We start from the raw sequence: 10,260 nt of genomic DNA on the forward strand, positions 1-10,260 counted from the left end.
AGTTAGATATTTGTGAATTTTTTAAAATAAAAGATCAAAATGATTAACAATGCAGATTTATTTTCACAGCCTTCTTTTATCATATTTACCAAGGGTGCCAATAATTCTGACCACGACTGTATATATATATATATATATATAACTAAATAATAAATAGGCGTATACGAGAAATATATTTTTACTTAAATAATTAAGAAAAAAAATGTGCAACAAGTAGCCTAGTTTGCATAGTTTCGGTTCATTTTTGTGCTGCGAGAAAGGAAACAGATGACAGAAAGCGGCATCCTATTTTACAAAAGCACAAAGATTTGTTTTTATTGGGAATGTACACAAATAAAAGCAAACCTTTTACAATTCCCATTATCTTTATGACTAAAAGGAGTAGTTGCTTCTAAAAAATTCAAGTGATTGCGCCGCATGCGCACACACAGTTAAGCATTGCTACCTCGACAATAATGCAGCCTGTTCATTATCATAATAAAATACAGTCAGTCAAACATATGGAAAAACACACACTGCTCAGTTTAAATATGTAATAAATCTGTGCTGTTAAGCGTTATCACCGTACCACCGTGATGTTATGCAAAGCATTTTGTTTTATGTGGATATTGGAACATGAGTGAAGTACATAATAAATAATATTTTGGCATTCAAATACATCGATAATTCGGAAACATTTGATTTTGTGTCGACTGTCGAATGAGAGACCCAACGTAGTTTTTAGTTTTGTTTTAGCCTAAATGAATTTGTTTTGGCTTGTAGCTATAGATTCTTATATTTTTAATTCTTGTTCTTTTCTAAATACTGTTAAATTGAAAGGATTTGTTGTTAAATGGTTCAGGCATCACCTTTCTCAGTGAATCTTGCATCTGATTACTTCATGTTTATCATCTTCCTTTCTGGTGCATCTCACTTCTCTCTGCATCAGCCTAATGATCAGTGACTGCGGTTTTATTTCACACAGACCCAAACGGCAAATCTGATTCCTCTTTAAAAGTCATGATGATATCGTGATGATATGATATGGGCTTCTGTTTTCTCACTTCTTGTGCAATGTGCTGGCCATGTGACTTCTCTGCTTGAAATTCAAGACCCAAGAGGTCGGTGTTACAATCTCCTCATCAGCCCAACCCTCCGTCACCTCCAAACCCTAAAAATGTGCTTTCATTTATCCTGAGTTTTACTGTCCCACAAATGAGATGGTCAGACAGAACAAAGTCTTCAAATTAGGTGTGTGAATTATAAAGGTGCTAGATGTAATTTTTTGAGCGAGCATAAATATATTAATATAGTTTGCAGATATTTAGGAAACATGTTAAGTTCACATACTTGTTTCTCTGAAAAACAATGCCTACAGTCAGTTATTCTACATTGAAATGTGTGTTCAGTGTCGGAATGTCTGTTTTTGTTTTGCTCTGTGTGACTTTAAATCAATCACTGACAGTGGATATGGTCAGATCTCTAATGTATCTTATTGACATTTACATCAGGTGTCTCTTTAAAAATTGACCATAGACACTGTGTGCAATCATCTTGTGGAAAATGATCTCCAAGCTCAATAGAGCTCAGTTTGGCATCTTATTTTCCAGGTCCTCCCTCAAATGCTCTGAGATCATTAAAGCTTCTTGCTGACCATTAAAAATGAAACCTGGCTCGTCATCTGTTTTAATTTTAAAATGGGATTTTAATTGAAAATAATTTAAAATCTGAAGAGTTTGAGAAACAAGGGGAAGGTGAGATTGTTCAGATGAGTCAAGTTGGGTGAGACCGAAATGATGAGCACTTTTCATAGGGTTTCTTAAATTAGGATTTGTGAGGGAAATGCAGAGGGTTTGTGAGCTGATGGAAAGCTCAGAATGAATTAAGTTATTAAAATGTAAAAATTAAACACAGAAATAATTGTAAAATCAAAACAAAACCTTGTAAAATGTCAAATCTTGCTAAAAAAGATATTTAATTTGTTTACCTGCACATGTCACCAGTAACCTACATCAGAGAATGGTGAACATGCAAATGTGTGGTTAAATTGTTGAAGGTCAAAGGGATTCAGCTGACATAAAGTTTGGGAGTCCCTGTATTAGTGCCTCAATGATTAGGTAACATTGAGGAAGAGTAAAATCTGTTGACATTTTTTGCAGCCACCAGTGAATGTCACATGTTTGTGATACTTATATAATCTCCATTCTCCTGGTGCACAATATCATTGATTTTTGGGTGGAAATAAGACCCGGACATGTTCTTGATGAGATTCACCTACATATGACAGCAATAAATCACATTGTCATCTGCCTTTGGACCCCTCATGTGAAAAATGTCTGATCTAGCAACAGGTTTACTGTGCAAACATATCAACAGTGCTGGGTAGTAACTGATTACATGTAATCTGGATTACATAATCAGATTCCAAAAATTAAGTAATTGCAATTAGACTATGTTTTAAAATGCTCATAATCAGATTACAATCCGACTACATTATCTAATATGTGTAATCCAAATTATGTTACTATCTACAATTTCCCTCATAGACTACAATTTGTAAGTAATCTTCCCAGAACTGATATCATATAGTCTGGAAATACTTTATGTAATGTGTATGGTGCCTTGTGAGCAGTGTCAGTCACCAGTTTACAGGGAAACGGATGTATTTCAGTGGGGTAAGAGATTGCTGCTGACTGTGCTAGCTTGCATCTGATGGAACGTTATTTCTCCTGCTGCCGTGCACTTGCATAATGCACAAGTGTTTCTATACGTTTCTTCTGAGGCTTTTATCTGTTTTAATATCTATGCTAAGGGAGGAAGAAGGTGTCTCCTGACAAGATGGTGGAGATGCAAGCTAAGATCGAAGAGGAACGGAAAGCACTGGAGGCCAAACTGGACATGGAGGAGGAAGAGAGGAACAAAGCACGTGCAGAGCTTGAGAAGAGAGAGAAGGACCTTCTCAAAGCCCAGTGAGTCATTGAATCTGTCCACCAAAACTGTTATCTATATATAGTGCTAATATAGTATGATTTTAGGAGTATAACAGTGTCATGCTTTGTGTTGTTTCCTGTATCTCAGACAGGAACATCACTTATTACTCGAGAAGCTGTCTGCTCTGGAGAAGAGGGTTATTGTTGGTGGAGTTGATTTATTGGCTAAAGCTGAGGAGCAGGAGAAGCTTCTGGAAGAATCCAACGATGAACTGGAGGAGAGGAGGAAGAGGGCCGAGCAGCTCCGGAGAGAACTGGAAGAAAAGGAGGTAGAGATGAGCGGATTCATGCTTTACCGATATTCTTGTATAAGTTTATCGTACCATAGTGATTCATGTTTGCAAATGTCTTTAAAACAGCAAGAGCGCTTGGACATCGAGGAGAAATACACCAGTTTACAGGAAGAAGCTCAAGGCAAGACCAAGAAACTGAAGAAAGTCTGGACCATGTTGATGGCAGCAAAATCTGAGGTGCAGTAACTTTCATGTAGCTTTCAAATAGCAGAGTTCACATTAGTGTTGTCAAAAGTACCAGTACTTCAGTACCAAGTCAGTACATACTCATTCAGCATTTCAACCGCGGAAAGACGCCAATAAAACAGCTTGTGAACTTAAAGGCAGGGTAAGTGATTTCTGGTAGCCAATGTTGATATTTGAAATCACCAAAACAAACACTATTTTGATAGCTCTGCCCCACACATACGTACGCGACCCAGGCAACGATTAGTTCTGTGAAACAAAGCAAAACCAATGTTACACCGTGTCTACATCAGACGCGAGTGGCGCGGCGCGACAAAATACTATGGAACTCATTATAATCAATGATGCTGTCTACACCATAGATATATATACATATCTATGGTCTACACTGAATGCGGCGCGGCACGACATGACAAATCCCTGACAGAAAACTGCTGCTGTGTTCTATTCATGACGTATTGACACAAATTTCAAATCATTTTCAACGGTCGCTTTGTCTCATCCAGTGTACTAGACAGACTTTAGCTGTTGCGGCGCAGACACGGTGTTACTCACCTATCGAGAAGAAACAAAGCAATCTCTGCATCCGATCGCAGGCCTTCCGCTCCTTGAGTTCTCTCCAGCGCTGGAAAGCTGATCCGATATTTACACGGGTTTTACTTCTTGCCTTGTCGTTCAGCAGATGTTTTCCTCTTTTGTTTTTTATCCGTCATCTCTATCTTTCTGTCGCTCGGCTAATGTCCGTCCTGTGCACTGAAAGCTCTCTCCTCCACATCACGAGTAGACACGCCCCTTATTGCTGATTGGCTATAAGTTTGTTTTGCTATTCGGCCCGAATCAGTTTTCTAAAGTGTTTTTGAAAAATGACATACCCTACCTTTAACGTTACAAAGTTATCCACTGTTCACAGTTCATTAGTTCGCTACAAAAAACACTAAAGAGGAGCTCATTTACATTTAATTCTATATGTATGTTTGAATAATTCTGGCTTGAAGACAGTTGTTTTACGAAAACGTTATGTGCAACTGAGTTGTATACAGACAATTCAGATTTATTTGAGTGTAATTATTATATCTGAAAATAAATAGCAGTTGAATATAATAGCTCTTTTATAAATTTTAACCTTTAATATAACAGTAATGCACCAAATGAGAAGTAAGTATAGAAGTATACAAGTATAGTTTATAGCATTAGTTTGGAGAGTTTTTTTTTTCCTTAGGAAATCCAAACTATCGGTATCGGCAGATATCATTCTGAATAATCGGCTATCGGTATCGGTGGAGAAATTCAGTATCTGAAAACGTTATGTGCAACTGAGTTGTATACAGACAATTCAGATTTATTTGAGTGTAATTATTATATCAGAAAATAAATAGCAGTTGAATATAATAGCTCTTTTATAAATTTTAACCTTTAATATAACAGTAATGCACCAAATGAGAAGTAAGTATAGAAGTATACAAGTATAGTTTATAGCATTAGTTTGGAGAGTTTTTTTTTTCCTTAGGAAATCCAAACTATCGGTATCGGCAGATATCATTCTGAATAATCGGCTATCGGTATCGGTGGAGAAATTCAGTATCGGTGCATCTCTAGTCTTATCATTATGTACTTATAATTATTAATAGAATATTCATATTTTCAAAAAGTTGCATTTAAAAAAAAGAAAACTATTAAAACTATTGGTACCGAAGTGATCCAGAGAAGTGTTGAGTTTAACTGCTACAGACTACTAAACGTTTGGTATCGTGACAGCACACGATTTTGGTACTCTGGTAAGAATGTCTGTTGTGTTTCAGATGGCTGATCTGCAGCAGGAGCATCACAGAGAGATCGAAGGTCTGCTGGAAAACATCCGGCAGCTGAGCAGAGAGCTGCGGCTACAGATGCTCATCATTGATAACTTTATTCCTCAGGAATATCAGGTCTACATTTATACTCGTGCGCATGCACTCTCAGTCAAAAAAATTTGACGATCCTCCTCATTCTTTGTTGACATGTTTTAGAATAACTGTGAAGTTTTCAAATAATACCTACAGAAGTGCAGGAATTATATAGTGATCAAAACAGCGTTGTTGATAAAGATCTCGTGCATCAGCTTCATTAAACCACCCTTTTCTAGATCACAGGAAAACCCTCCCATATGTCAAAAATCTTTTTCTGACATGTGCATATTATACTGGATTGTGTAATAATTTTTCTAGTTTTATGCTTTTGTAATGTTTTTAATCAAGTTAATCTAAATTTAGTTTTAGACATCTTAGTAGAATATCATATTTTCCTAAGAAGTCTTAAATATCTTATATCTATCTTAGTTTGTATTTTACACTTTACAGGATTTCTGCCGGACTTAAACAGATCCTAATTCGCACTTCCACAAAAAAAAGGCCTTAAAATACTTAAATCAGAGCAGAAAGTCTTAAATTCATACATTTATGCCATTAAATGTTGCATGTTTTACAAAAATGAATGTCTTTCTCAGTAGTTTGTTTTCCAATACAAATATGTAAACATCCTTAAATCAAGATACATTTACTTGAGATCTTAAAAAAATGAACAAAATTAAGTCAGTTTATGCTTAAAACAAGAACAAACCTAAGTCAGTGAGGTATGAAAACTTGTTTACCCTTTGAGTAAAGTCGATTTTTCCGAGCCCATTGGCAGATATTTGCTCAGTTTTTTTTTTGTTCATGAACTCACTTCATTTTGATTAATTTTACAGAAAACAAGACTATTTTTATTTTTTTTTTTGGTCGTTATTTTGCTCCAAGTACATGTATCTTGATTTATGAATCATTTGCACTGGCAATCAAGACAAAAATACCGAGGAAGAACATCATTTTTTTGCAGTTTGGTCAGAAGGTACTGCATCAGAAGATATCGTCATGGTCGACAGCAGAGCTATTCAAGCCTTAAGATATTATTTTTAAGTAATCCATTTTTAAAATTAATTTAAAAGTAATGGATCTCAATTGGAACTTGTATTTTTAAACTTTGATGTGTTGCTAATACAACTCATTTTTTACTCCCAGGACATTTACATTAAGAGAGCATATTGAAGTATTTAATTAATTCCTTACATTTTCTTTACATGGTCTTTACATAAAATCTTCAATTTACATTCATTTAACCTGAAGAAACCCTGTTTTAATAACAGAAGTATTGTTTCTCTCCATTTCTTGTTTCCCCTGCACTGACACAGCACTTAAGGATGCAGCACTTGCATAAATAAGCATGCAAATCATTTTTTGCTTTTTCCACCTTGTCAGGATTTCATTAATCTGATATTTTCTTGCTGATAATATAGTGTGAAATGCTGCACTTGCACAACGAAGGCGAAAAGGTCAAACCTGAGCTGGCAAATAAACTGTACAGAAAGAGAGATTTCACCCCAAACATGATTTTTCTGTCATTTACTCTCTTGATGTCATTCCAAACCCGTATAAATTACTTAATTCTGTGAAACATAGAAGATATCAAGTGTGTTTTTTTCTTGATCAGTACAATGGAAATCAGTGGTAACCAAAGCGGTTTAAAATATATTATTTTTTCCACAAAATAAAGAAATGTTCATTTTTGAGTGAACTTTCCCTTTTCAAACAGAATATTACAGTTTAGTGAAATTATGAGTTGTATTAACTAGCTTTGTTTATTTACTCTTAGAGTTCAACATGAATTTCAAAAGTCCCCAAAAGAATATTCACAATATCTAAACGTAATATTTATTCAGCGTTTCTGTTGCACTACTGAAATAATATGACTTGCTGTGTTTATGTTTATTGTATTTATGTGATATTTGTATTTTTGAAACTGCGTTTTTGCCATGAAAATAGCCTCAGATGCTGACATGGCATTAAATAAAATTATACTACTACTGCACTGCTGAAAACATGCAAACAACATCTTTTTTGGTTGTGTACAGGAGATGGTTGAGAACTATGTGCACTGGAATGAGGACATTGGAGAATGGCAGCTGGTGAGCGTCTTCAACACGTTTCGTTCTGCACATCTCTCAGATCTGGCATGATGTTTGGGTGCAATGAAAATGTATAATACAGCTGATCTATTTGCTGTTTTTATTTTTAGAAATGTGTGGCCTACACAGGCAACAACATGAGAAAACAGACACCTGTGTCGGACAAGAAAGAAAAAGATGTAAGTGAGTTAATGCGTAATGCGCACTGCTCCCTTTACAGGTTTAATTTTTGTCCTCTCTCCCTCTTTTGTGATTCAGCCATTTGAAGTGGACCTGTCCCATGTTTATCTGGCCTACACTGAGGAGAGCATGAGACAGTCACTAATGAAACTAGAAAGGCCTCGGACATCAAAGAGTGGAAAGTCCAGGCCTAAAACTGGTCGTAGGTGAGATGCTTTTTTATTTGTGGACTTTCTGGTTTAAGCCTTTGTACACGCAAATGCATCTGACTCTTAAATAATCCTTCAGTTTAGTTTAATGCATGGTGCATTAATAAGTTGTATGATTTTAGATGTTGTTTAAAGGTATAGTCTGTAATTGCTGAAATGGGCACTATAAGCATATATCACAATATTCTGTGTCCATAATTATATATTGTGATATACATACAGTATATTTATAGAAAAGCCTTTTTTATTTTTTGCATTTATTTAATTTAATAACAAAAGATGTCACTTTGGAGTTAAACATAATTGATCCAGAGTCAAACATTTCAGCATTTCTTTGCACAGTTTTGCATTTTGTGCATTACTGTTAAAAAGTTTGGCGTCTAAGTTTTCGAAAAAAAATTTTTATTTATTTTGAAGTCACTTTTGCTTATCAAGACTGCATTTATTTGATCAAAAATACAATAATAATAATAAATCTAATATAAATATTAAAATAACTGTTTTCTATTTCAATATATTGTAAAATGTAATTTTTTCCTGTGATTAAAGCTGAATTTTCAGCATCATTACTCCAGTCTTCAGTGTCACATGATCTTCAGAAATCATACTAAGATGCTGATTTGCTGCTCGAGAAGCATTTCTGATTATTATCAGTGTTGAAAACAGCTGATCTGCCCAATATTTTTGTGGAAACAGTGATACATTTTATTTTTCAGGATTCTTTGATGAATTGAAAGTTGAAAAGAAAGAAACGGTATTTATTTGAAACAGAAATCTTTTGTAACATTCTAAATGTCTTTACTATCACTTCGGAGCAATTTCAGCAATTATGAATGAACGTGCAATCTTCTGTCAATAATCTAAATGACACATATGCATGTATTTGCACGTCTAAATGTCTGTTTTTCCCCAATCGCATTGTTTTTAGGAAACGTTCCTCCAAACCAGAGGTTGTGATTGAATCCCTGCTACAGTGAGCCTTTTGTGAGATGAAGACCACCAGTGTCACATGATCTTCAGAAATCATACTAAGATGCTGATTTGCTGCTCGAGAAGCATTTCTGATTATTATCAGTGTTGAAAACAGCTGATCTGCCCAATATTTTTGTGGAAACAGTGATACATTTTATTTTTCAGGATTCTTTGATGAATTGAAAGTTGAAAAGAAAGAAACGGTATTTATTTGAAACAGAAATCTTTTGTAACATTCTAAATGTCTTTACTATCACTTCGGAGCAATTTCAGCAATTATGAATGAACGTGCAATCTTCTGTCAATAATCTAAATGACACATATGCATGTATTTGCACGTCTAAATGTCTGTTTTTCCCCAATCGCATTGTTTTTAGGAAACGTTCCTCCAAACCAGAGGTTGTGATTGAATCCCTGCTACAGTGAGCCTTTTGTGAGATGAAGACCACCATATTTTGTGCATTTTCAAGGCCAGTCCAGCATATATCTTAGGAAATACTGATACTTGTGATGATAAGGCACTTTGACATAAGTGGATATGAAAATAAATCATGTGTTAATATGCGGGAACTCCAGAGCTGCCCCAATGCTGGGTTTAGGTGAGGATAGTTTGCTGTAAAATGTCTGTTAACGATAGCACTCCAAAAGGCACATTTCACCTTTAACATAAACACTGTTACTTTATATTCTGCTTTACACTGATGGCTGGAGCGAGCAGGTTATTAATGCGACACATGAGATGAGCTTGCCGTCAGGGAATATGCTATTGAGAAACTAATCTAATCTTAATGTTTTATACAGTTGGCAGCGTGCAATTGCTTTAGCTCAATGTACACAAGCTATGCTACTTAAATTTTTTTTTTTATAGTGAGAATGTGCATGCCATGTTTCCCTGGCTGTGGTGCCATTAGCTCAATTTACTCTAATTGTAATGTATTTCCATTGTGCACTGTAGTAAACCATTAGTCTTATGTAAAAACGTTTACATTTTACTGTCACCCCCCCCCCTGTACTCCTCTTTAAATTATTAAATTATTTTACAAGGTAAAACATAGCATTTTTTATTATTAATATTTGTCAAATTCCAAAAACAACAAACAAAAAAATCTGTTCCGAATACTTTTATTCATAAATACAATAAATATATAAATATGAGCAAATACCTAAATATAGAAAAACATTTAATAGAAAATAATTTAATATTAAATGTAATGCAAAAATATTATATAGTAAATATATATATAGTATATAAAAAATATATAGTATTGTGTTCATAAGCAGTAAGTCTAGAGTCAATTCGGTTGTGTCTTGTTTAGCATTAAGAGTTTAGAGTATTGTTCTTTGCAGCAGTCTTTGATTTTTTTGAGGAAAGCATCCATTCGGTGTTCTTCTGTAGCTGTAACGTTGCAGTGACGGTGCTGTGGGGAAAAAAACACATTCAGCTCTATTAGAATACATTGAACCTCTTTCATTAA

The 10,260-nt window shown here is 34.8% G+C and overlaps 1 protein-coding gene across 3 annotated transcripts in view; it reads left to right on the forward strand.

The window, feature by feature from the left end:
* The window catches only part of kif3a (kinesin family member 3A), a 23,878-nt gene extending 14,077 nt beyond the window's left edge, over positions 1 to 9,801 (forward strand). Inside the window, exons 10-18 of one of the 3 annotated variants that reach the window (XM_016235541.1) lie at positions 2,792 to 2,948; positions 3,058 to 3,238; positions 3,329 to 3,439; positions 5,248 to 5,373; positions 7,371 to 7,424; positions 7,535 to 7,603; positions 7,683 to 7,810; positions 8,742 to 8,813; positions 9,235 to 9,801. In XM_016235541.1, the coding sequence (XP_016091027.1) occupies positions 2,792 to 2,948; positions 3,058 to 3,238; positions 3,329 to 3,439; positions 5,248 to 5,373; positions 7,371 to 7,424; positions 7,535 to 7,603; positions 7,683 to 7,810; positions 8,742 to 8,790 (875 nt within the window). In that variant the 3' untranslated portion in view covers positions 8,791 to 8,813; positions 9,235 to 9,801. Of the gene's footprint in view, positions 1 to 2,791; positions 2,949 to 3,057; positions 3,239 to 3,328; positions 3,440 to 5,247; positions 5,374 to 7,370; positions 7,425 to 7,534; positions 7,604 to 7,682; positions 7,811 to 8,529; positions 8,568 to 8,741; positions 8,816 to 9,223 lie in introns of those variants that run through there. The other 2 variants (XM_016235542.1, XM_016235543.1) reach the window with 2 other exon arrangements.
* The last annotated feature ends 459 nt before the right edge of the window (positions 9,802 to 10,260 follow it).

This window comes from Sinocyclocheilus grahami, unplaced genomic scaffold (assembly GCF_001515645.1).
Source record: "Sinocyclocheilus grahami isolate Dianchi unplaced genomic scaffold, SAMN03320097.WGS_v1.1 scaffold470.1, whole genome shotgun sequence".
Classification (NCBI taxonomy): domain Eukaryota; kingdom Metazoa; phylum Chordata; class Actinopteri; order Cypriniformes; family Cyprinidae; genus Sinocyclocheilus; species Sinocyclocheilus grahami.